This window comes from Lynx canadensis, chromosome B3 (genome assembly GCF_007474595.2).
Source record: "Lynx canadensis isolate LIC74 chromosome B3, mLynCan4.pri.v2, whole genome shotgun sequence".
Lineage (NCBI taxonomy): Eukaryota > Metazoa > Chordata > Mammalia > Carnivora > Felidae > Lynx > Lynx canadensis.
Genome location: NC_044308.2, coordinates 68,437,124 through 68,464,578, shown reverse-complemented (window position 1 = coordinate 68,464,578; position 27,455 = coordinate 68,437,124). Strand labels below are relative to the sequence as shown.

Sequence of the window (27,455 nt, the reverse complement as noted above, 5' to 3'; positions counted from 1 at the left end):
TAACTAACTATCATTATGGCTATATTAGTAGCATTTGGGGTCTGACAAGCAATTGAGACAGAAGAGAAGGAATGGGGAAGTGTATTCTTTTAAAAAATATATTTTTTTAATGTTTATTTATTTTTGAGAGAGAGACAGAACACAAGCAGGGGAGAGGCAGAGAGAGAGGAAACACGGAGTCCAAAGCAGACTCCAGGCTCTGAGCTGTTAGCACAAAGCCTGACATGGGGCTCAAACTCATGAGCCGTGAGACCATGACCTGAGCCAAAGTCATATGCTCAACCAACTGAGCCACCTTGGTGCCCCACATGTATTCTTTTTTTTAAGTTTATGTATTTATTATTAAAGAGAGAGAGAGAGAGAGAGAGAGAGAGAGAGAGAGAGAGAGAGAGAATGACTGGGGGAGGGGCAGAGAGAGAGGCAGAGAATCCCAGGCAAGCTCCATGCTATCAGCATGGAACCTGATGTGGGGCTCGATCTCACAAACTGCAAGATCATGACCTGAGCTGAAACCAAGAGTCAAGTGCTTAACCAACTAAGCCACTCAGGTGCCCCAGAAAATGTTATATTCTGTCTCCCAACATCAGGATTTAAGAAAACCCCATGGATCATTTTCACTACATGGATAATTAAATTCCAAGAATGATTGGTGGAATTAAATTTGCATGCCCTGAAATTATTTATGTTATACAATGTTGGTATTTACTGAAATATTTAATATTTCAAAGCATGCTTTTTGGAAGAATAAGTGGAATACTGTAGTGTTGTTTTGTTTTGTTTTGTTTTGTGGCTCAAATAGACCCCCCCTAACACAACCAAATGGATGTTTCTCTTGATGATATCAGTCCGTTTGAGAAAGATTTTCTTCGTAGATCCTGATCTCTTAATCACACAGATTCCTCTCAACTAGAAAGTCAATATATCCTGCAAGTAAAGTTCACTTTAGGGACCATTGTTACTTAATCCAAAGACAGGTGTATTTGATAGTGTGCTCCCTAGTGGCCTCATCTGATTCAGATTTACTTTGCATTTGTGAGACAGAAATTTGTGCCAGTTGCAACTTTTTATAAAAGGCTATAAAAAGTGATAGAACCCCAGACCTTAGTTTCCTTATCATTCTGTATTCTAACTATCATCACAGATCTGTTTGCTGTACCCAGTATTTATTTGCTTTTATTTCAAACTATCTTTGAAACTGGCTACAGGCAATGAAAAATTTTCCTGATTTCAGAACCACGTTCAGAGTCCTTTAGTCCCAAGAGGTTCCCTTGTGTGCTTTTAAGGGGGAGAGACTGAGTGACTTACCACTCTTTATTTTGGGAATCAGAACAACAGCCATTTGTCTCAAAATGCATTTTCATTTTTTTATTGTGCATATTTTTTCCTCTGTCCTCCTAAGCAGTTTTAGCAACCTCAAATTCAAATATGTTTTTATTAAGTTGTTTTATGTTTTTCAAAGGATTTTTTTTATATGTTTTGAATCCTAGGAATATAAGAGAGTTCTAGAAGCAACATGAGGCTGCTATTACAAGTTATCCAGGGCAACCATCCATATCTCAAAGCTTTGAGCTTTCCATCGGTTTCATAAATGCATATAATGACCTTCACCTTTATTCTTTCCAAGCCTACCATAGGGATAGCTGTAATTTTTAATTTCTGATATAATAATAGCCTTTTTATGTTTTTGCCTTTCAATTGAAATCAATTAATATATTGTTGAGAATGAACTTGTGGAATGATCTGGAAATGCTTTTTTAATAAGTTTATTTATTTATTTTGAGAGAGAGAGAGAGAGAAAGAGAGAGAGTACATGTCTGAGCGCACATATGTGAAAGTGGGGGAGAGGAAAAAAGAGAGGGAGAGAGAGAATCCCAAGCAGGCTTTGCACTGTCAGCACAGAGCCCAACATGGGGCTCAGTCCCATGGTTCATGAAATCAGAATGTGAGCTGAAGTCGAGTCAGATGCTTAACTGACTGAGCCATCCAGGTGCCCCTGGAAATGCTTTTAAAATTGCATGTACATGGTATGAAAGAACTATTAAACATCTGTGTGATATATTAACCTGCAGGAATTGTGCCCATGATATTGTTGCACAGAGTAGTAAAAGTGTAAGTGTCAATCATATGGGGAATTCTTGGAGCAGCCTGGTTTTTTAAAGGAAGATGTGAATTGAGCCCAAGATTGTATTCTGTCCTTTGCTTTGGGTCTGACTGCAGCTACTTTGGTATAAAGGGTCTGTGTCTTTAAACCTGTTGGAGTTAGGGATAAGATAATTACCCTCTGTGGCTGAGACTTTCTTTTAAATTCAGATGGCAAACAGATTAGTTAGATGTTGAGATAATTCTCTGGAAAGCTTCAGCCTCCTGCCAAAGGTAGAATTTGGTTTAAATGTTTGAGCAAACGTAGTTCCAAGGGTCCATACCCACAGCCAGGCCCCTGATCACAAGGGGAACTGCTTCCAAGGAGGGAGGCTGGGGGGAGTTCTCTGATACTTTTTATTACATTTCCTGAGGTAGAAACTTACTGACCTTCAGTCATAATTCTCTTACTTAACTTGAGGCAAATTTAATGCTGATATTCAATTTTAACCTTTCTTATCTCCTCTGCGGCATTTGTGGGCAAGTCTTTCTTTAGGTCCTAGTGGAAATATTAAGCCGTGAGTACTGGTGTTTTCAGGACAAAGTGGAATTCCTAGCAAGAATTTTGCAAGTATTACATCTTCTTTTTCTTTGCTGCCAAGTGGAGAATTGATATTCTGGCTAAGGGGTAACATGATGTTTTAACTTGCTTAATAGCCATAATCTGTTAACCATCATTTTCTGAAGAGGAGATAAATAATCCTTACGTAGAAGTGTTAGAGGTCTCTTGAGGGTCTCCCATAATGAATTCATGATCTCTTCCTAAAGTTTTAGGAAATGCAGTGCTTTGTAACTTCTACATGAAGACTTTTAAGACAGACAGACTTGGATTCAAATTTCAATTCTGTGACTCAATGACTTTGTGACTTTGGGCAAGTTGCTTAACCTCTCTAAGCTTATATTGCTCTCGTGATTAAAATGGGAGAATTACTGGGGCGCCTGGGTGGCGCAGTCGGTTAAGCATCCGACTTCAGCCAGGTCACGATCTCGCGGTCCGTGAGTTCGAGCCCCGCGTCAGGCTCTGGGCTGATGGCTCGGAGCCTGGAGCCTGTTTCCGATTCTGTGTCTCCCTCTCTCTCTGCCCCTCCCCCGTTCATGCTCTGTCTCTCTCTGTCCCAAAAATAAATAAAAACGTTGAAAAAAAAAATTTAAAAAAATGGGAGAATTACTAATAGCCATCTAGTAGGACTATGGGAATCAATGATGGAGGCATAGGAGACACTAAGCCTAGTGCCTAGCAGTGATTAAGGACTCTTGAGGTCGGCCAATATCTGCCTCCTTCTCTTGTTCACATTCCTCTTTTTTCTCCTTCTCAACCCAGTATGAATCCACCTATTTTAGTAGCACACCATTATCTTTAATTTGACTGCCTGTCTCCAAATTGTTAACTTCCTGCCTCTTCATTGGTCAACTAAGGAAAAGCAGCTTGCCAGACAGCAGTGGTGATTCTAGCTGTTTGTGCTGAAACAGACATGAACGCTGGATCTGCACGCAGTGCTGGGCTACTCTATCCCTTTCTGGGCAGATCCTTGTTGAACATCACTGTATTTAGGGTTACTAGTACTGTGCAGAAAACATCTCAAAATGACAAACTCTCACAGCAGATTTTATGAACTGACACTAGATTCAGATGAATAGGGCCTTCTTCCATCCCCATGGTAAACGTGTGTTGGTGAGTATTTAACACTGGTATGGCCTCCCTCAACAAGAACAGCCAAGCAAAGAGGAAGCAGATGCACCTTACAGAACCATTGCTTATAAGTTATAGTCCCGTGTAGGATCCTGAATATTTAATCAGAGAAATCTTCTAAAAATCATATTTAAATGAAAGATCTTTTCCAAGGAGTGGCTTTGAGCCCACTTGCTTTCCTCCGTACAGTACCACATGGCATTTAAAGTTCTGTCTAGGGGCGCCTGGGTGGCTCAGTCAGTTAGGTGTCCGACTTCGGCTCAGGTCATGATTTCACGGTCTGTGGGTTCAAGCCCCGCATCGGGCTCTGTGCTGACAGCTCAGAGCCTGGAGCCTGCTTCGGATTCTGTGTCTCCCTCTCTCTCTGACCCTCCCCCATTCATGCTCTGTCTCTCTCTGTCTCAAAAATAAATAAAACATTAAAAAAACTTAAAATAAAAAAATATAATAATAAAGTTCTGTCTAGAGGTGCCTGGGTGGCTCAGTCGGTTGAGCAACTGATTTTGGCTCAGGTCATGATCTCATGGTCCATAAGTTTGAGCCCCACATAGGGCTCCATGCTGACGGCTGTGTTGAAGAAAAGTGGTGAGAGTAGACATCCTTGTCTTGTTCCTGATCTTAGGGAGAAGCTCTCAGTTTTTCTCCATTGAGGATGATGTAAGCTGTGGGTTTTTCATATATGGCCTTTATTATGTTGAGGTATGTTCCCTCTAAACCTACTTTACTGAGGGTGCTTATCATGAGTGGACACTGTACTTTGTCAAATGCTTTTTCTGCATCTATTGAAATCATTATATGTTTCTCATCCTTTCTCTTATTGATGTGATGTATCACATTGATTGCTCTGTGAATATTAGACCACACTTACACCCTAGGAATCAATCCCACTTGATCGTGGTGAATGAGTTTTTTGATATATTGTTGGATTTATTTTGCTTTTATTTTGTTGAGGATTTTTCATCTGTGTTCATCAGGCCTGTAGTTCTCTCTTTTAGTGTGCTTTTATCTAGTTTGGGTACCAGGGTAATGCTGACTTTATAGAATGAGTTTGGAAATTTTCCTTCCTCTTCTATTTTTTTGGAACAGTTTGAGAAGAATAGGTATTAACTCTTCTTTAAATGTTTGGTAGAATCCACCTATGAAGCCATCTGGTCTTGGACTTTTGTTTTTTGGGAGTTTTTTGATTACTGATTCAATTTCCTTGCTGGTAATCGGTCTGTTCAAATTTTCTATTTATTCCTCCTTCAGTTTTATATGTTATATGTTTCTAAGAATTTATCCATTTCTTCTAGGTTGTCCAATTTTTGGCATATGATTTTTCATAATATTCTCTTACAGTTGTTTGCATCTCTGTGGTATTGGCTGTTATATCTCTGCTTTCATTTGTGATTTTGTTTGAGTCCTTTCTCTCTCTCTGTCTCTCTCTCTCTGTTTTTTTGTTTTTTTGTTTTTTTTGTTTTTTTTTTTTTTTGGATTAGTCTGGATAGAAATTTATCAGTTTGTTGATTTTTCAAAGAACTAGCTCCTGGTTTCATTGATCTGTGCTATTGGTTTTTGTTTGTTTTTGTTTTTGTGTTTTAGTTCCATATCGTTTATTTCTGCTCTAATCTTTATTATTTTCTTCCTTCTGCTAGTTTTGGGTATTTTTCTTTTTCTAGCTCCTTTAGGTGTAAGGCTAGGTTGTTTATTTGAGATTTTTCTTGCTTCTTGAGGTAGGCCTGTATTGCTATAAACTTCCTCTTAGAACCACTTTTGCTGCATCCCAAGATTTTGGACCATTATGTTTTCATTTTCACCTCTCTCCATGTAATTTTTGATTTCCTCTTTGATTTCTTGGTTGATCCATTCATTATTTCGCAGCATGTTACTTAATCACCATGTATTTGTGCTCTTTCCAAAACTTTTCTTTGTGGTTGATTTCTAATTTCATATGTTGTGGTAAGAAAAGATACATGCTATGACTTTAATTTTTTTTTTTATTTGTTGAGAATTATTTTGTGGCTTAATATGTGATATATTCTGGAGAATGTTCTATGTGCACTTGACAAGAATGTTTATGGGGCAGACCTTTAAACAAGAGTGCCCTCCAAGCACCCTGCCTGTCTTTATTGCTCTATAAAATGGGTGAGCCATTGTCCATTGAACAGAAAAGCCTATTTTAACCCCTTATTCTGTCTAATAAAAAAAATTGTTGTTCGAGTGCAGATTCCTTAATTTGGAAATGCAAATTAACTTAATATATGAAATGAGTTTTCTGATTTGATGTTCTCAGAAAAGCAAACTCCAGAGAATGAGTTTGCATATTTAAAAAGATAATCCTAGGGGTGTCTGGGTGGCTCAGTCGGTTAAGCATCCAACTTCGGTGTGGGTCATGATCTCATGGTTCGTGAGTTCATGCCCCACATCGGGCTCTGTGCTGACAGCTCAGAGCCTGGAGCATGCTTCATATTCTGTGCCTCCCTCTCTCTCAGCCCCTCCCCTGCTTGTGCTCTGTTTCTCTCTCTCTCTCTCAAAAATGAATAAAGATTAAAAAATCTAAAAAAAAGATACTCTTAATTTATAAAAGGAGGCTACTTTTGTTTTACCAAGAATTTACCAATCCCACTTTTGTGAGATGCCGTGTAGTCAAACATTGGCCGTTGGACCTTGAGCATTCAGTGAGTAAGAATCTCATATATACATATTCCTTTTTTTAAATCATAGAGAAGGGGTTCATTTCGTCAGTATACTCATCTGTCTCCCAAAGATGATGATATAAGCCAGATAGTGACATGAGCCATGGATGTGTTGAAGATCTCAGTATGTTATATTCTCATGAAGATCACGTGGAAAGCTGATATTTGTTTATCTTTATGTATGAAGCTTTGAAGAGGTACAGGAGAGGTGAATAAAGGATTCTCTGAGGTCTATGGGAAAATCTTCAATGCTCACACCTTATAGCATATCTAGGTAGCAACTAATAAACAAACACAAAAAGGAGCCCTTTTTCTTATCCTTTGATAATTATCTGTGGCTATTGCTAGAAATTTACTACCCAAAATAATTCTATTGACCAAACTTTGGCCTCTATTTTATTTTTGTAAAGATTTTCCAGTATGTTATAATAATGCCTAGCTTGGAGTATTCGTAGTTTCTTAGTCAAATCAGGGTTTCAAAGGTACAAATTTTGCCTTTGAAGTATAGACTGATTTAGTTTCTTTCTTGTGACAGTGTAAGAATACAAAGAAAGTCATAAAATTATAGAATTTTTTATGAAGAAACCAAAAATCATTGAGATAATATGTAAACTCTTTCAATTTTACTGCTCTCACATAATTATCTTCTTCCCTTTACTTATCCCTAGTCTTTGAGCATGAAGCAACCTCCTTCTTATCAAGACTTACCCTCTCTGTGTGTCCTCTGGCTCATGTCCTTTCCTTCCTCTGGTGCCTTCTTTCATCTGTTGTCCTATATTTTATTCCATATTTTGCTTGTATCATCAATATCTCCCTCTTCACTACCTCCTTCTTCTCAACCTAAAACCATGCTTAGATTTCCTTTCTTAAAACAAAACAAAACAAAACAAAACAAAACAAAACAAAACAAAACAAAACAAAAGTAACAACAAGGACAATACCTTGATACTTGTCCAGGCTACTCTTATTTTTTTCTCTTAACTACCAGCCTCTCTCTTGCTCTTTGCAATATACTTTGGTGTCCTCTTACTCTACTAAAATCACTGTCTAAAACTCTGCCTGTAATTTCACCTTCTAATTTATTTCTTTTTTAATCTCTTTACAGAATTTTATGTTTTCCAGAGTGCCTCATTCTTGACTCTCTGATCTCTTTCTACCCCATTCTATTCTGACGTTACTCCTAGGTTCATCTTCTTAAGTTTGTACGGAACAAACTACTTCTTTGATCAAAACCCATCCTTGTCTTCCCATTTGTGTAGGAAGTTAGCATTAATTTCCCACCAACCTGGATTCAAATCTTTTGACAGTTTTTTGTCACTCTTTCTTGACTTATCTCTCCTGACATATGTCTTAAAAGCAGGCAAAGAGAGTACTTCTTCCCTTTGTACATGTTAGCAGATTTCTCAGTCTTGTATAATGCCTCTCCTGGAATTCCCTTTTTTAAAATCACAACTGTCAAAACCTTATCCTTTAGTGTGGAGCTATTTCAAATGCTTTCTTCTTTTTGAAGGATTTTCTGATCCCACAAACATGATGTGTCTCTCCTTTCTTTAAACTTCTCTGATCTATTCTTTGATGTCTTATAGAATCTCTTTCTGCTTTGTATTGCAATAATTTAGCTAGTGGTTTCTATTCTTCTATTCTTACAGTGTGGTAGAGATTCTTTGAGAAAAAATACCTCTGGGGGAAAAGAGCTAGAAGGTTATTGCAGACCTACCTTTATTTTCATATCTTCTATGTAAAGAATAGTACTATTGCATCCCATGGGTGTGGGTTGGAAGGAGATAGGCAGGCACTAACTTTTCCAAAATCACACACAAGAGGCAGAATTCAAAGCTACCCAGGCCTGGATGAGCAATGGGAGAGAGTTGTAATTCATACCCAGAGACGGTAGCTGTACCTGGAGGAAGGCTACCCAAGAGGAACTGCGGTCTTCAGTAGAGGCTGTACTAGGAGGGAGGGAGCCAGGGAATAAATACGAACTTTCTTCCATTCTGCATTTCCATCTGCTGCTGGTATTTCCTGATGTCTAAACCCAGTAGAAGCCAGAGTGCCAGGGAGCTTGTTGAGTCAGTCTCTTGGAGTTTAGAGTGGTGTGTAGAAGGGTATAGCCTGAATCTGAATGGACAGATGGATAATTTCTAGTTTAATAATGGAACTTACAGATAATCTATCTTATCAGTATTGGGCTCAGATGGAATCATAGGGCATTACTTTGCCAATGGCTAAGTAAATAAAGCTTTGCATTGGCCTTCTAGGGCCAGAATCAATTATGAAGCTGACAGTAAGCAGACAGGATGGCTGCAGCTAATTCTTGGATCTTATTTTAGGCATTCGTGAAATATGTTATGGGCGGTGAATAGCACCTACTAAAAAGACAATAATTTCCCATTATGATGGGGTACAACAGATATTTCCATTTGGGGTAGAGTGAAATCATGTACTTGCTTATTGGAAAAAGACTCAGGGAAGAAATCTCCACAGCGGTGTTGTCTTGGAGAGACTGTCAGCCTGGAGTTTGCCAGAGGAAATGGAAGGCATGAAGGGTCCCCAGGAAACAAAGTGCTTTTACACTGAGCATAACCAGAGAAGGTTACTTTGTAGGCCAAATTAAGATGTATAATTTAGTGTGTGGAGCCTGCAGAGCTGCTATATTTTAGTCAAAGCAGAGCGAGCCAATGCTGCTTGAAATAGTCCTGTGAACTCAGCATGGAATTATAGTGCTGGTGTATCTAACCACACTCCACATTGCTTTCCTTGTTATTTTGCTTTTTTTTTTTTCTCCCAAGACATATAGTTGGGTTTTTTTTCCCCCTGGTTTCTCAGATGGAAAATATGTGTGATGATTCAGCACGGCCCTCTGATTTGCTAATGGGTTATTGCACAGAAGTGTTTGCCCTGCTCTGAAGCCTGCCTTTGCCATGGTGCCTGGGAGAGTGCTGAAGTTGAAGCTCCTTTACTCAGGGTATACTTTCTTTTTCTTCAAAGAGGAGTTTTGTGGTTTCTCGGCTAGCTAGTCGGTGTCACCAGATAATATTTTGACTTAGAGACTAAATGTCTCATTTCACAAAGGAAAGAAGAAAATACTTGAGGGGTATTTATCCACATACAGACACTGTCAGGGATGCTAAGCTGATGGCTGAATCCTGACAGTCTTTTCTTTGGTTGAGAGATCCTGGGGAAAAGTGTGGACAGTTATTCTGTGCTCCAGAGACAGCCCTGTAAATGTTCATTAACGATAGTGGAGGATGTGCATAACAATCTTGATAAAAGTAATTTCAGGGGCACCTGGGTGGCTCAGTCGGTTAAGCATCCGACTTGGGCTCAGGTCATGATCTCGCGGTCCGTGAGTTCAAGCCCCGCGTCAGGCTCTGTGCTGACAGCTCGGAGCCTGGAGCCTGTTTCGGATTCTGTGTCTCCCTCTCTCTCTCTCTCTGACCCTCCCCCATTCATGCTCTGTCTCTCTCTGTATCAAAAATAAATAAAATGTTAAAAAAAATTAAAAAAAATAATTTCAAACTGCAGAAGAGAATGGGGAAATAAGAGTGTCTGAAAATGTGTGTATTCTTTGCAATAATCTATCTTAAATTATTTGGATTTTGGATATCCAAAATTGTAGCAAAGCTAATTCTGAAATTCACTTTCTAATATGAAATAATCTTTTTTTTTCTTCCATAAATTTCCTCTAAGATGCCCTGTGGATGCTAAATTCAGGCAAGTTAGATTGTCTTTGTGCCACTGATACATCAATACCTGTGCTCTTGTGCATTCACAGGAGAACCTTGTCCTTTTCAAGCAACTCCACTTTTTTTTTTTTTAATTTTTTTTTTCAACGTTTATTTATTTTTGGGACAGAGAGAGACAGAGCATGAACGGGGGAGGGGCAGGGAGAGAGGGAGACACAGAATCGGAAGCAGGCTCCAGGCTCTGAGCCATCAGCCCAGAGCCTGACGCAGGGCTCGAACTCAGACCGCGAGTTCGTGACCTGGCTGAAGTCGGACGCTTAACCGACTGCGCCACCCAGGCGCCCCAGCAACTCCACTTTATAATTAAAACAATTCACTTCTCAATCCCTACCTTTCATTGCAGAAATGTCTTTTGTTTCTTTTTTCTTGTTAAATGGTAAGGCCTAGAGAGAGAGGTACTACGAGTACCACCCCTATTTGCTTACATGATCATTGGAAACTCAGAAATTATGAACCGATAGCATGAAGAAGCCCCCTTGCACCTGGATTTGGACCCACAGAACCTGGTAGAAGAGTATTTTATCTTGGAAACAGGGTACAACTTTACAACATTGTTTTAAAGTTTAGAATTCCAAGAATGGGATGCTTTTCTTTTATAGTTGGTAGGGACTTACTTTGCTATGTATCCTGCCACAAGCCACATGACCAATGTTGCGATCTACAACCCCAAAGTCACTCCTTTTATCTTCTACACTGTATCGCCTGATCTTTAGTTGAACGGTTCATCATAGTACAACACCATGGCTATGACTTTCACTGTTTTTGCCCTTTCCTCTGCAAAAGAAAATGTAGCAATAGAGGGAAAATGCAACAGGTCTTTAAGAAGAGATGATAGGTGAGAATGAAGCGAAGAATTTAAAGGTGTAACTGGGTATGTGACTCCTGTTATTGCAGGGAAGGGAGGAAGAAAGGCTTGCTTATATTATGGAAGCTGTCTGGTGTAATCTAACACTAGTGTCTGAGACATGGGTTCTGGTCTCAGTTTGGCAACACTGATTGAAAGATGTTAGAGCTAGGGTTTACAGACCTATAATAAAAGCATAGTAAGAAGTTAAATCACTGAATCTTAATTTCTGTAGCTACAAAATATGGAGAATTATCTTACTACCCAATCTTTTTCAGCTTTGCGTAGTCTTGTTTCCCTCCATTTAGCCCTTAAATAGCTGTGTTTCCAGTACTGTGTTCTACAACCTTCGTTTTTGTTTTGTTTGTTTTTGTTTTTGTTTTGTTCTGTCTAAAACTGTGTAGTTTTCTTGAGTAAACTTCATCCAAGCCAGTGACCTTAAGTGCATACCATACAGGTTATGACAATCTTTGTTTTTTAATTTATTTTTTATTAAGTTCTTTAAAGTTTATTTATTTTGAGACAGAGACAGCATAGTGGGGGAGGGGCAGAGATAGAGGGGGAGAGAGAGAGAATCCCAAGCAGGCTCCGCACTGTCAGCACAGAGCCTGATGCGGGGCTTGAACTCATGAAACCATGAGATCATGACCTGAGCCGAAACTGAGAGTCAGACACTCAACTGACTGAGCCACCCAGGCACCCTGACAATCTTTTGTTTTTCAGTGGTGTGTGTAGACCATTTACATTTAATGTTAATTGTTGATACATTTAGATTTAGGTTTACCCAGGCACCCTGACAATCTTTTTTTTTTTAATGGTGTGTGTAGACCATTTACATTTAATGTTAATTGTTGATATGTTTAAATTTAGGTTTACCATTTTATGATTTACTTATGTTTGTTGCCTCTTTTTTGGTTCCTGTCTTTTTTTTCCCCTTTCTTGTTTTCTTTTGAGTTATTTGAATGTTTTTTTGTTATTCCATTTTAATATATCAATTGTATTTTTCATTATATCTCTTTTAGTGGTTGCTCTAGGGACTAAATATGCATGCCTAACTCTTCACAGTGTAGTCAGAATTAAATTACCATTATACTTTACCGCATCTCCTTAATTTTGTAGCTGTCTTGTGTATTATATGTACATATATTGCAACCCCACTGAAAATGTAATATTTTTTGTTTTCAACTGTTAAACATCGTTTAAAGAACTCAAGAGAGGAATCATACTATATTTACACAGATATTACTATTTCTGTTGCCTTTTCTTGTTTCTTGATGTTACAAGTTTCTTACTTTTTTCATTCTCTCTGAAAAGCTTCCTTTAGCAATTCTTTTAGAGCAGGTCTGCTGGCAACTAACTCTATCTTCGTCTGAGAATGTCTTTATTTCACTATCATTTTTGAGGACTATTTTAGCTGTATATAAAATTCTGGCTTAACACATCTTTTCTTTTAGCACTTTGAAATGGTGTTCCACTTTCCCTTTCTCTGAGTACTCTCAGTCCTCCTGGCACTTGTGGGTTGACCAGATGTGTGCATTTTTTTTAACCTTCATTTTTATCACTCTTTATCTGTCTTCCTCAAGGAGGTTCTGTTACAAAACTCTTTTCTCCTTTCTCTCTTCTGACACTCAAAATGTACTTTTCTTTAGTTTTTTCTTATTTAGAACTAGTTATAAAGTATCTGAGGAAAATAATTCCCAAGGGATATCAATGATGAATAAGTGGTTACTGTGTTACCCTTTCCCAGGGGGAATGTCGTTTAGCCACAGAAGTCTTAAAGACTAGGAAATGCTTGTTTTGTTGTATTACAACGTGAAGTGTTGTAATACAGAATTCTAAGCTCCATATTTCTTGGTCTGGGGGGAGAGGAGGACGTTAGCCACAAAGACATTCCTGGTATTCCTCAGATCTCAGGAGAGAACAGCCACCTTCACTGCTTATGTGACTTTTCAGCTCCTTTTTTTGGTAAAGACATGGAAAGTCCATACAAGGCCAGCAGTAGCATATAGATATTTGCTTTTTCTCTGTCCTTCCATTTGGCCTTAAATGGGCAAGAAGTTGGGAAAATGACAAACAGTCTTGATTAAGACCCCTGAATTAATTAAATTTCAAACTTAAAAATTTTCACTTTTAACTGTTTTGACAAAGATATGTGAGTTGTATTCAGGAAAGACTCCAAATTTGTGGCCTAATACCTTTACCTTATACTGCTTTAAGTGAAATAGATAATTAATCTCAAATGTTAACAACTACTTTTTGGAGATAAAAAAGCTTGACTCATTTTTGCAAATATTGCAAACACAAGTTCTTAAAATGTCTATGTTTTCTAAGGATCTCAAAGTCCCTTTTCTGTGGGATTTCTGGGAGGTCTATTAGCTGTGTTTAATAGAAAAACACAAACTGAAGCCTAGAGAAGTTGACAGACCTGCTCTAGGGTATATTGTGATTTCCCTTGTGGGGAAAAGGAACTTTTGTCTTAGGGCTGAAATTAGAGCGCTCTCCCAACCCTCGGCTGTAGAAAAACTCTGGTCCAGGGTGGGATGGGAGTGGGGAAGAGGTTGCAGTCAGCTTTCTGGCTGGTGTGAGTTGAGTTGGTTGAGGCCAGCCAGAGAGGAAGGGTAGGTCATGACTATGCTTTGATTGATGTTGGCTTGTGATTTATGCAGTCTGTTACACAAGCTGCTTTCTTCCCCTGTTCTTCTACCAGGCAGTCTTGTTGCTGGAGATGATTGTCAGCTGCTTTCCCTGCCTAGCCACCATCACATGCCCTACCACCGGAGCCTGGGAAGCCTGACCACAGACCAGCATCTCCAAGGCATGAATAATTAGGTAGGCATAATGGAAGGCACTCACTGCACCCTCCAATTGCGTAAGCCCATTACTGAAGTCTGCTACATCAGCTTCTATCTTCCAAGGGGGGAAGTCAGAGGATTTTCATACAAGGGCACTGTAACTCTAGACAGATCCAATAAAGGGTTTCATAACTGCTACCAAGTCAGGGAGGGGTCAGACGTCATCAGCCTCAGCCTGCAGCCGAATGAACATCCAGGCGACATATTTTTCAAGCAAACTCCCACAAAAGACATTTTAACTGAGCTGTACAAACTCACAGCAGAGAGGGAGAGACTTCTGGCCAATCTGCTGAGCTCAGACCACATCCTGGGGATTACGATGGGGAGCCAGGAGGGGAAACTACCGGAGCTGTCCGTGAGCCTGGCCCCTGAGGACGACTGTTTCCAGAGTGCTGGTGACTGGCCGGGTGAGCCCCCCGTGGGCTGTCTCAATAAGAGGAGCGCCCATGGGAACAAAAAGCCCCGGAGGTTTGGTGGAAGGAGAGGAAGCTTTCAGGTGCTTCCACAGAAGAGGACAAGAAGAAAAGGGCGTGGGGGCCAGGAATCGGCTCCTCAGATGGGGAAGGACCAAATCTGTTCCAGTAACTCCCTTCCTATTTCTCGAACAAGGCGTAATCTTTGGCTTCTAGAGGAGAAAGGCAACTTGCTCCCAAGTGGGGCGTTCACGTCTTCCGTACAGTGGAGAGGGAGCTGTCCCCCAGAGATCCCCGGTGCACTGGATGCCAGTGGGAGCTTCAGGAAGACTTCTGAGGGCACTGGGTTTGGAAGAGGAGGGCTGCCCCCTGACTGCAGCTCCACAGAGCCAGGAGATGATAGTGGTGCTAGAGTGCCAAAGAGGGGCCCACGCAGGCTGGCGCACCAGCAAACAGATTTGTCTGAACGTCGTGAGGACCCTGAGCAACATCCAGAGGCAGAAAAGGGCCGGAGGGAGAAGTCTGGTGAGCATACATGCGGGAAGAAGCCTGTTTCCAAAGTGGTGGCCAAAGTCCAGGACCTGTCCACTCAGGTGCAAAGAGTAGTTAAAACACATCTTGAGAGTGAGGAAAGTGTTGCCATTTGCCCGGCAGCCCAAGCTGAGTTTATACCCAGAGCAGACTTGTTCACCCTCCCTGGAGCCGAGGCCGGGACTCGGGGTTGCAGGTGGCCGGGCACGGAGCAGCACGGAGACAGGTCATTGCAGGCATCGGACAGGGAACGTATCCCAGCCAGCGCCGAGGGGGCTGTGAACAAGGTCCTGCTGAAGGTGATAGAGAGTGAGAAGGTAGATGAAGCCACCGAGGGGAAAAGGCTGGGCTTCCCCCTCAGCACGCCAGCCACCCACACCCTCCCAGAAACCAGAAGCAAGAGGAAAGCTGGGATGCCTCTGAAGGGTCACAAAACCTTGTTTCTGGATCCGCCCCCCAGTGTAGGCCCTGACTGGTCACAACCCGGAGGCGATGAGAAGAGACCGTCCCCCCCAGCCCTGGCAGCCCTCAGCATGCCGCTGAATAATTCATCCTCTCAGTCCTGTGCATACACACGGATGTCACCTGTTCCCTCGCCTCCTTCTCCAAGGCTTCCCAGCCCTCGGCAGCATCACAGGGTCCTCCAGCTCCCTCCGCTGCCTGGTGAGAGGGAAGCGGCTCCCGATGACTCTCCTGGCAGAAAGAGCAGTACTTTCTCTGGGTCCTCCTCTGCTGACACCTTGGAGCCACCAACCTCTGCAAAGGTCACGGAGACCAAAGGAGCCAGCTCGACCTCCCTTGGAGCAGGCCAACCTCGCTTGGCGTCTGGGGAACCTTTGGAAAAGAGCTTGGGGCCCGGAAAGACCACAGCTCGGCCCCAGTACCAGTCACCTCCAGGTAAGTCCCCGTGTGAGATACTTTGCATCTGTTCTTGGGCAGCTCACAAACTGTAATCTGCTCATGCTCTTTAGAGCCTGGCTACTTAACCAGGTCTGTGAGTTCATGTTGAGGCAAGAGAAGCGGGAGTGACCTAGGAGAGTGTGGAGACGGTGTAGATGGTGCAGACTTACAGGGTCAGGGGTCTAAGTGGCTCTTAGGAGCAATACTTTGTAAACTTTTTTAAAAAATACTTTATTTTGGCATATTCTAAAGCTGCCTCCATGGTTGCTTACCTCAGGACTCTCAAAGGAAACAGGGACTAGCAGAAAGAAGTAGCGACTTGTCTCTGCCTTTGATGCCTCCGCTGGGTAATTGGCCCCTTGACCTAAATTCTGCTGTTCATGCTGCTGGAGTAGCTCGGGTTTGTTGGGATTCCCTAAGCAGAAGGGGGAAAGCGCGACGTGTCTGTTGTTACAGGTTTTTCGTTTTTGTTTTTTAATAATCAGTTTTATAAGCATCATTACTTTATGACAAAGACTTTCTTTTTGTACTAGAAGAGGGATGAATTCAGTCTCTCTTGTTGAAGAAACTTGGTTCTGATTTTCTTTCTTTGTTTCCTTTCACTCTTCATTTCCCAAATGTGTATGAAGTAATGTGTATTCTATTTTACTTATGGCCTATTTTACTGTTATTTTTTACTTGTGGGTCCTAAAGAGCTAATCTGGCTTATGTGTTTAATGTGATTTAAAATTTTACACGAAAATAATTTTAAGGGTTCTATAAAGCAGATTCAGTAAGACCGAAAAAGACAGTGTATAAAAAGCGCCTCTCCAGTATTCCTTACATTTATTTGTCCAGGCCAACGTGGCCAGGGGCTCAGGGTTTCATATGCCGCTGTGCAGGTGACGGAGTCTTTTCGAGGGGGGTCCTCCCACAGCATGTGGTCATTGCTTTGTCCGGGGAATGGGTCGTAATACGATATATGGTCTCTTCGATGTTAGAGAAAACCTCATGCACAATTTTTGAGATAAAAATGCCATCTAGGAAAGAGGAATTTCAACAGCTTTCTGTTTGTCTGACTCTTGACATTTTAAAAATTTCTCTAAGTCATTGATCCAGGCGTGGTTCTTTATGAACATGGGGTAAATGCGTTTGATCTTGTGTCTGTGATATATTGATCTTATTTTGAGAAGACTTGTTGCTTTCGTGACATAACTAATATGCTTCACCAGGAAAGCCATATAGAATTACAGATTTTATATCATGTATCATAGAACCCTAGTGATGAGAATTCTCTCTCTGTACGGATGCTGGAGCCTTTGAAATTCTTGGAAAGGGAAGTCTGTGCAGTTATTAGATGAGTGACTTCTGGAGGCTTGGGTGTGGAATAGCTGCTTCGACTCTAAAGGTTCTTTTCAAGAAATCACACCAAATTCTAGGATTGTGTGCATCCCTCATCCAGAAACTGGGCATATTTAACGTTGAGCTTCAGTAAATCTTTTTTTCCTGATTAAGAATTATCTTTTTATATTGTTGCCGATTTTCTGTATGAAAAATATTATAACAGCTCTGTTGTATCTGTGTCAAGGCAGGCACACGGTTTCTATGGTGACTGACCATAAACCCACTGAGGGGTAAGTTCAGTGGGTGGTCACACTTTCCCTTGGCCTCTCTATACAATTGCTCAGAACCATATCCTTTACTTTGGCCCCAGCCTTCCATAGCACTTTAGGAGCCAGTCCTTAGAATCATTACAATGTTCTTTTAACCTTATAAAAGAAGGAATTGGAAAGAAGGAGCATAGGAGTGGGAGAGACTGTTTCTTCCGGTATGGGTGACTTCCCTTCTGCTGGGACCTTCCTCTGAGGCCTCCAAATATTGTCTCTTGTTGCCATCCCTGGGAGGGGGTTCTTCAGATAGTGGGTCTTTGATTTATATCCTATGGTCCTGTGACCTTCTCCCTCGAATTCCCCTTTTTTGGGGTCATGAGTTCTCTTCATATTCTGGGTCCTTCAGTGACTTTCGGCTGCCTGTGGGTCCATATACGGGAGAATTTTCCTGCTTCCAGCTGCCTTTCATTTTATTTCCCCTGTCACTCTTTCCCAGCAGAGGCCTCAGACAGTCCCCAGCAGCCCTGATGGTGGGTGGAGGGGGCAAGGGGACGTAATTCATTTACTATCACTGCACCGTGGCCCTTTATCTGAGTCGAACTCCCACCTGTCTCCCATGTTAGCTATTAACCAGGTTGAGTTTATGGTCTGTGGACATTTATTTCCTGTGGAAATCACATCTAGGTATTTTATTGAAGTGATGTGATTAAGATTATTGAAAGCTCTCATTAACTGCTCAAGTAAGAGATTAAGTCTGGCAAAAGTAATCAGATCTGTTTCCAGTTGGAGGACTCTTTAGTGTTATGGGCATGTAGTAATTCTCAGAAAAGAGTGAAATCTGCTTCTCCTTCTCACAGGACTAAGAGTTAAAGCCAGTATTACCATCCACAGAGGAAATAGCATGAAGGCATCACAGAGGCTACTGGTCCACCTCCTATTTGCTTTGCAGTTTTCTTAATTCTTCATTCCAAGGGCTATACACAGGGATTTCTTGTCTGGTGGTGATATGATCAAATAGAAAATATACTAACAATGAACGGTGGCCAGATTTGTCTTCTTACGCCCTCCCCTCAACAGACACATTGCCTTCTCCCCACTCTCCCTTTGGGATTGGTTTTGTAGTATTTTATTTTGGGATGGAAACTCCTGCCGGATGTTCCCAAGCCTTTGTGGAATGGGGTATTTTCTCAAACCTAGAGGGACTCTAGTGGTGCTAACCTACACAGTGGTATCCTTGAGGCTGGGATTCATTTCTGTTTTGATGGCTTTCTTTCTACCTTTGATCTGAAATAGACCCTTTTTAATGCCAGAAGAATCACATGGGATTTGGCTCACCACACTTAGGAAAACGCCCCGGGTTTCTGTGTGCTCCTTGGCAACCTCATGATCTTTGTCCCCTGATTGAAGTCACTGAGGCGGTGGTAGAAGCAGATGCCCCAGGCGTAGTTCTGCTTGAAATTGTGAGTCACTTGATCGATTCTGGGGCCCATCAAAAGACATAGTTCATGTCAACTGATTAGGAGTTGAGAAGAACACTTGGAATAGTTGTTTTAATATCTGATGCTACTTTCAAAACTTCTGTCTCTGTAAGTGTTTATTACAAGGAATGGATAGAAATTCTTCCACAATAATACTAAGGTTTGATACAGTTCCAGTAAAAACGTAAAGACACTTCATAACATTAATGGGCATATGCAACCATTTAAGATCACTGCAGAAAGCATATAGTGCACAGAAAGTTATCTGTAATTCATGTTAAGAGAGCAAATAAGATTCAGAAATTACATATATCATATCATATCCGTATAAAACAAATATAAGAATTAAACAAGAAACACATTGCTATATACTTTTAAGAAAGTAAGGGCGTGGCGTTTGAAACTATAGGTAACTTTGACCTAGCAACCCTACATTTTGGAATTTGGTTTACATAAATAGATGCACTAGTAAACATAGATGCATAAGGGTGTTTACCGTAGCATTGTTTGTGCTGGCAAAAATAGCTGAAAAAATTTGAATGTCCATCAGTAGAGAAATGGGTAAATAAATTCTAGTACATTTCTACTGTATAGTATTATGAGGCTGTTCAAAGTGTTGAACTAGATCTGTATCTATCTAGCAAGTTGCAAGGTAATGTGTAGCATGCTTGCAGTTTTGTAAAGGCAAGTATCACCCCTCTCCACATATGAGTGAATACATGTTTGGTATGAGCTTGAATATCATGGAGACGGGTGTAGAAAAAGATTGACCAGGCTATTCACATTCTTTATCTGGGGGAAAAGCATGGTGAAGGTGGGGAATGAAGTAAAGGGGAAGGATCCAGAAGCATTGGGGAAGAGAATAAATTCTTTTCTTTTCTTTTAATTTTTTTGTTTTTTAACGTTTATTTATTTTTGAGAGACAAAGAAAGAGCACGAGCCAGGGAGGGCCAGAGAGAGAGGGATACACAGAATCTGAAGCAGGCTCCAGGCTCTCAGCTATCAGCACAGAGCCCAATGTGGGGCTTTAACCCACGAACCATGAGATCATGACCCGAGCTGAAGTCAGGCACTTAACCGACTGAACCACCCAGGCGCCCCATGTAACTTTTCTTTATATATTTTTACATTACATCACTGGTTACAGTAGATGTATCACTTTTATGGCTTTTAAAGAGTGATTGAAACACTTCTAAAATGGTTGTCCTTTATTTATTGAAGTATGGTGGACATATGTGTTATATTAGTTTCAGGTGTACAACATAGTGATTAGAAATTCTAGACATTATGCAATACTCACCAGTGTAAGCACAGTTACCGTCTGCTGCCATACAACATTATTATAATATTATTGACTATATTCCTTATGCTGTACTTTTTATCCTCATGACTTACATATTTTATAACTTTAAGTTTGTGCCTCTTAATCCCCTTCCCCTATTTCATCATATACCTACTCCTTTTACAGAGTGATTTAACTACCTTCTAAAGAGGTGGCTCAGTCGGTTAAGCATCTGGCTGTGGCTCAGATCATCTCATGGTTCATGAGTTCGAGCCCTGCATTGGGCTCTCTGCTGTAATCACAGAGCTGGCTTCAGATCCTCTGAAGCCCCTCTCTGCCCCTCTCTCTCTCTCCGCCCCTCCCTCTCTCTGCCCCTCCCCTGCTCATGCTCTCTCTCTCTTTCTCTCAAAAATAAATACTAAAAAAATTTTAACTACTTTTTAAAGAGAGAACAAATGCACCTAGCATGATTACATATGTGTGTAGTAGGATTATAACTAAAGTACCCTTTCCCGTATTTTCCCCATATCCTTTAATAGGGCGAGAAGCTCAGCTCTGAGATTACTTTGCTACTCAGGGAAATACAGTTTGCTAGCGAGCTGGGAAAGCAGTGCCCACAGAAGACTAGTCAGGCAGGGAGGATTAGGATGGGATGGAGCATTATCGAGAAACCAAGAGAAGAAGGAACTTTATAAAGGCTCCTGCTAGGAAAGGTCCTGATAGGGAATAGATACCCCCGGCCTGAGGTTGCGAGCAAGGGAAGCAGTGGTCACTGGAACCCAGAGAGGGGAGCTTCACAGAGGGGATCACATGGCAGCAGCAGTGGCCTCTGGTAGAGGCACCTTGCAGAGAGGAAGTTGTGGGAATGAATATCCTGGCCATTCTCTCCTTTGATCTTCTGCATGGACACCTCTAACTGAATCAGCCAGAAGGCAGAGTGTAAGGGAGCCGATGGATGTGGTCTGCAAGGTCAGCCTTCCAGGGCTAGGAGCAGGTGGAGAAGGGCGGAGAGTGGATCTGGAGGGGCAAAAGGAAGACAAGATGATGCAGATAGGTGAAGACCAAGAAATGCAGGAAGACAGAATGGTATTTTAAATGAGCAACAAGGTAATGAAGGCTGTATGGTGGATGTTTTGGTACAAAGCAGCAGTTATCTTGGTAATAAATGATAATTGCACCTTTCATTTCTTTGTCATATGACCTTCATACCTCTAAATTTAAGTAGGTTGACTGTTTTATTGTGAAAAATTCAAAAATAGAGGAAGTAAAAGAATTAGAAGATCTTGTGATACAGGTTTCAGTCCATGGATTTAGAAAAACTTATCTGGTTTTTAAAAACGAAGCTCTCATACTTAACAATGATTGATATCACATTGTGTTTGGTTGCTTTTTGTGAAAAGCACAAAAAGAACTTAAAAATATCTGTCTTAATTATTGCAAATTAAGAATAGCTCATTAGCATATGAAATATGAAGTAGATTTTCTACCAATGAACAATTTGTATTTTGAAGTGAATTTCCATGTAAAATAAATGATGGGTGTTTCTCTCATTCAAATCCTGTTTTTCAAAAGACAGGATGTTTCAAAAGCCAGGACCAGGACCAAGATTTAATGTTTTAAAATCCTGAGCCAGCTCTATGTATGTGAATTTTTCCCAGATTAATATCCAATTGTGTTTTGAGGATAACACCTTCTACTGAATTGTTTTTCACTTGTTTCTTTTATATTCTTGGATTTGGAGCACAAGATGTAAGGCCAGGGTGGCAGTCTGCAGTCCCCGGCCACACACATCCGTCTAATGTAATTCTAAAGACACATAGAAATGACAGAATTAGTTCTGTGATTAGAAGTAAGAGCCATGAAAAATCTAAAAGAGAAAACCATTTTTTAGAATAGATACTTTTTTTTTGTCACATAATTCAACCATTCAGCTTCATAGCATTATTGGTTAGGACATTAAAAACAACAACAACAAGCTTTTAAGGTGGTAATTGTATCAAAGGCGTTTTATCTGGGGCGCCTGGGTGGCGCAGTCGGTTAAGCGTCCGACTTCAGCCAGGTCACGATCTCGCGGCCCGTGAGTTCGAGCCCCGCGTCAGGCTCTGGGCTGATGGCTCAGAGCCTGGAGCCTGTTTCCGATTCTGTGTCTCCCTCTCTCTCTGCCCCTCCCCCGTTCATGCTCTGTCTCTCTCTGTCCCAAAAATAAATAAAAACATTGAGAAAAAAAATATATTAAAAAAAAAAAAGGCGTTTTATCAAATTGATAAAGCAAAGTACTGAATTTCAAAGGTGTCTGTTTTGTTTTATTCCTCATGGACTCTTCTGGGAGAGATTGCTTTCTGAAAACAGTAGACACCTCCTGGGCCTACTTTCTTCCTCTTGGTAGCTCCATCAGGTAAATGATTCCTACTGCCTCTTTTACTTTATCTTCTTTCTGATCACTTACAAGGACAGTGACTCCCGTTAGATAGTTCTTAAATACTGATGCAACCATATTACTTAGTAAATTTTTGTGGCCTCTGGGCTGTGATATTAGGCCATACCATCCTCCTAGAGTTTCTCTGTGTGCCCTGGTAGCTCAGCCTCCTGCTGTGGCATGTTCTGGAGTTTCTTCACTCTTAACAGGAGGCTTTTCAAGCTTTTCCCACAGTCATGGATTGTTCCAGTATGTGGACCCAGATGCTTTCTTTTTTTTTTTTTTTTTTTCTTTCAACGTTTTTTTTTTTATTTATTTTTGGGACAGAGAGAGACAGAGCTTGAACGGGGGAGGGGCAGAGAGAGAGGGAGACACAGAATCGGAAACAGGCTCCAGGCTCCGAGCCATCCGCCCAGAGCCTGATGCGGGGCTCGAACTCCCGGACCGCGAGATCGTGACCTGGCTGAAGTCGGACGCTTAACCGACTGCGCCACCCAGGCGCCCCCCAGATGCTTTCTATATGCCCCAGAGCCTTACAGGAAAGAACTGGAAAGTAGGTTAGAATTGGGATTCACACATGTATAGGATATAGAGGGACTGTGGGGTCCTTAAAGGATATTGAGCAATAGAGAAGAACAACAGACAGTGGAAGGAGAAGAAGCATCATGAGAGAATAAGTCTGTGCATAGACGTTTCCTCCTCTTCCTACAAATGCTCCCATACACCAGGGGGAAGGGGCTCTGGCATGAAGGGGAGGAGTAACTTTGTCATGAGAAGCCCAGCAGTCTTGCAGTGAGTGTGGAGGAACTGTTCAAGAGAGGCAGGAACTTTCCTGCTGAGCCAGCTTCAATAGTCTGGAAGAGGTTGTTAGAAACCCAAGGGCAGAGAGTGACAGAGCCACAGAGCAGAGGGTGGCAGGAGTGGCCAGGCCCTTGAGCACGGAGACGTTGTGAGACCAGTGGAGGGCATAGCTGATGAGGAAGAGCCTGAGGGAAGACTGGATTTCACACTAAGCAAGTGAGTGGGGGCTTTTGACATTGAGGTTCAGATTTTCGTGACTCACGTGACAGACATAGTTTTATCCACGATGAGGCAGTAAGTTGGATCATCTGGGTTTCATGTATGTTCCCTAAAATGTTATGATACATGTTTTTTGCTGGTTTGTTTTAAATCCAAGTTAAAGTTTTGAGGTTGAATTTTGCACTTGGAGGGAGAACCCAAAAATAATCCTGTGGTTGATTAAAGCTGTTGTTTTCCAAGTTATCCCAGAGGAATTGTGGAGAGAGTAAATAACATGTACAGCTTGAGCATGAGCATAGTCTCTCTAGGATTCAGACATAGGTCTAGGCATGCCTGGGTAATTAGATGGTTAGAGCTGTCAAGAGGCTTTAGCTTGAGTGCTCAGAGGACGGTCACAGGGCAGGGCTCATCCTAAGGAAAGCAAGATTTGAGGCACATGAGCAAGATACCCGCCTCAGGGGGTGGGGCAACACCAAAAATAGCATAACGTAAGTCCTGTAGATTCTCTGCTGACCCAGCCCCCTGGACTCATGCCTGGGTTGTAGGGAGAGTGGGAACTATAAGAAAAAAGCACTGTGAAAATTGAAAGGGAAAGTTTACTAAAATTACCTTAAGATGTTAAAGGCAGGCTCTACACAAAAGAGTGTAACAAACTTGTAGATGAAGGGTCCCTACTCCAGGTGCTGTTGGAGCATGCACAGCATGACAGGGAACAACAGCAACAACAAAAAGCCCTCAAGGACAGGAAAGGTGTCACATTCATCATTATTTACCTGGAATCAGGTTCAGTAACTGACACATGGCATGGATTCAATGAATGTTTTTGTTGAAAGAAAAAGGAAGAGTGAGTTAGAGTTGGTGAATGATGAGAAAACATGATTTGCAAACTGGTAACAGGGGCAAATTTGTCCCATTTGTCTTATGCTAAACAGAATGGAAATGGTTTCATACCATATTAGGTGATTACTATCATAGTATTTTGGTAGATGATGCTTTATTTTTAAAGCAACATTAAAACTATTAATCTCTGCATAGATTTAGGAATCAGAACATACCCAGAGGATGGGAATGAAATTAAATGAAATTAAATTTGTGAAACACTTCAGAAAGCCAAGTGTTGTTGTGAACAAAAAACCTCTTAATTGGAATAACTTTACAACATGATTGATTTTACTGGAACAGACCTTTTTTAAATATTAAAATGAGACTTACTTTACTCTCAAAGCCAGTTACTGAAGGATAGTCAAGTGATTCAATTTGAAATGGAAACCAGAGATGGCTTACGGTTTCATGCATTTTGCTGGTCACAGATTAATCATGTTGTGTTATGCGTGAACAAAGACCAGCACATTTTCACCAAGGTACACTTTACCACCCAACATGCTGGTGAAATAGAAGGCTGGGCATGTTCTCATAACTCTTCTAAGCTGTGATTCATGGGGTCCCTAAATGGCCCACTTGCCGGGTGCTTGACACCCACCATTGAAGTTTGCCTTCTGTGCGAAAGAAAGCACTGTTGCTAGAATGGTTGTGTATTATGCCAATATAATTTGAGGCTGTGTGATTGATTTCCAAAAGCTACACACAAAACTAAGTCATATCAGTTTGCCTATTAGGCTCCTGTTATTACCTAGAAGAGCAGAATCCTTAAAGAATGGGTTATGGGGCAGGGTTCTAAGAGTGGAAGCAGAAGTCAAGACCCAGAAAGGAATGGGCAGACATGGCAGGAGAAGTTGAGGCCCCCAAACCAGGACAGCAGTATGGTAATATCAGGGACCTCAGTTACATCTGAAAATTCCTTTGCCTTTGTCATACAACTTAACTGAATCATGGACGTGCCATGCCATCATCTTCACCAGGTTCTGCCCTGTTCACTCAAGGAGAGGGGATCATTGCAGGCATGTCCCCCAGGGAACAAGAATCTAGGAGACTATTTTGGAACTCTGCCTACCACAGTATCTTTCCATTATCTAGAATTTTCTTTTCCTTTTCTGGTCTTGTCTTTTGCTTCCACTGTCAGAACCCTGTGCCTAAAACTTTCCCTAATGTAACACAATCTGTATACACAATGGACTTTTGATTTCCATTTCTGGATCGTATATCGTCCTACACTGGTTAAGAGGGTGTGTGCCGAAGTTGAACATTTTATTGTCAAACCCCAGTTCTACCTACTAGAAGATTGACAACAGCCTCAGTTTCCTCATCAAAAGGGGAGTGATGGTAGTATCCACAGAGTAGATAGTATAATAACTACTTATGGGATGTTGTAAGGATTGAGTGATATGCTATGCTTAAAGGGCTTGGCACAATGTCTAGCACATAATTCTCCAAAAATGTTCAGATATTATTAGTGTATCCTGTCTCAATGGTTGTATTCATATATGATTTCTCTACATGGGATACCCTAATAAATTGGTAGGCACCCTTCAAAATCCATCTTAACCTTGCGTGTGCAAAATGTCAACATCTGTGTAATGTCGGGAAGCTGAGGTATATAAGGAACTCTATTTGTAACTTCTGTAAATCTAAAATTGTTTCAAAATAAATAGTTTTTGTTTTAAAGTCCTAAGTGTTGTCTCCACTATAAAGCCTTTTGATTCCCCTCATTGTGGAGTGAACACTTTCATTCTACTCTCAGGAAGCTTTACATATGGTGTTTATCACATTGCATCATGATTGTTTGTTTACATGTCTGTCTAGAATATAAAGTGCATGGATGCAGGGACTAACTTTATTCATCTTTCTGTCTCTAATATATAGACATGTCTGATATAGCTTACCAGCATATGTTATGTAAATGCTGGCTTAATAACAAATTGTTGAATGAATTTTTATCTTTCATGCACAAGAAATTTATCAATAGACAAATGATATGTGATTATAGGAACCAGTGGGAGGGTCAGAGTGGTACAGAACAGCAGTTTTCAAAATGTGGTCCCTGGACAAGCAACATTATTAGCCACATGTGGAGACTTGTTAAAATGCTGTTTCTCAGGCCCCATCCCCCAGATCTATTGAATCAGAAATTCTGGGGGTAGGGAACAAGGTGTCTATGCTTAACCACTTTCATGGAAACTAAGATTGAAAACATAAACAATTATACTAATGTATAGCTATGTTACATGAATTTAGAATCTTTTAAGTGCAAATATTTTATTAGAGCAAAATGACATAGATGAATTATCCTCAAGAAATAATTGAATTTAGGGGCACCTGGGTGGCTCAGTCGGTTGAGCATCTGACTTTGGCTCAGCTCATGATCTCATGGTCTGTGGGTTCAAGCCCCGCATCAGGCTCTGTGCTGACAGCTCAGAGCCTGGAGCCTGCTTCAGGTTCTGTGTCTCCCTCTCTCTCTTCTCCTCCCCCACTTGTGTTCTATCAAAAATAAATAAACATTAAAAATTTTTTAAAGAAATAATTGAATATCCACTTAGCCATATTTGTGATGATTTTGAATATTACAAAACTTACCAGATATATGCACCTGTAAACATGTACAAGTTTTTAAATTTTGTTAGCCTTCTGCCAACCAACTATTGTGCATTGCTTTAATACAGGAAAGTAGAGGCTATTCTTGAATATTTTCCTGTTTAACATTTGTTGCTGTGATCACTTTTTTTTTTTTACTGTTAATCATATTAACCATCCTGGCATCAACACAGATGTCTTCAAATATCTGTCAATGCCTGCCAAGTGCCAGCTGCTGCCATGTGGTCCAAGGTGCTACTTCTCCAAATCGTAGTTAAGTGTCCATTAGGCTTTCAGTACGTCGCTTTTATAATCAGTTCCATGTTATCAGCAAATACTGGTGGAGTCATAGGATTTTGACTAAGTAATTAAAATATTACAATCACACATCTGCAGCTTTATTCTAAAAAGC

General features: G+C 40.9%; 1 protein-coding gene across 1 annotated transcript in view; it reads left to right on the top strand.

Moving 5' to 3' along the window:
* The first annotated feature begins 13,901 nt into the window (after positions 1 to 13,901).
* The window catches only part of FMN1 (formin 1), a 394,550-nt gene continuing 380,996 nt past the window's right edge, over positions 13,902 to 27,455 (top strand). Inside the window, exon 1 of the mRNA XM_030318570.1 lies at positions 13,902 to 15,787. Within this exon, the coding sequence (XP_030174430.1) occupies positions 13,933 to 15,787 (1,855 nt within the window). The 5' untranslated portion in view covers positions 13,902 to 13,932. The remainder of the gene's footprint in view (positions 15,788 to 27,455) is intronic.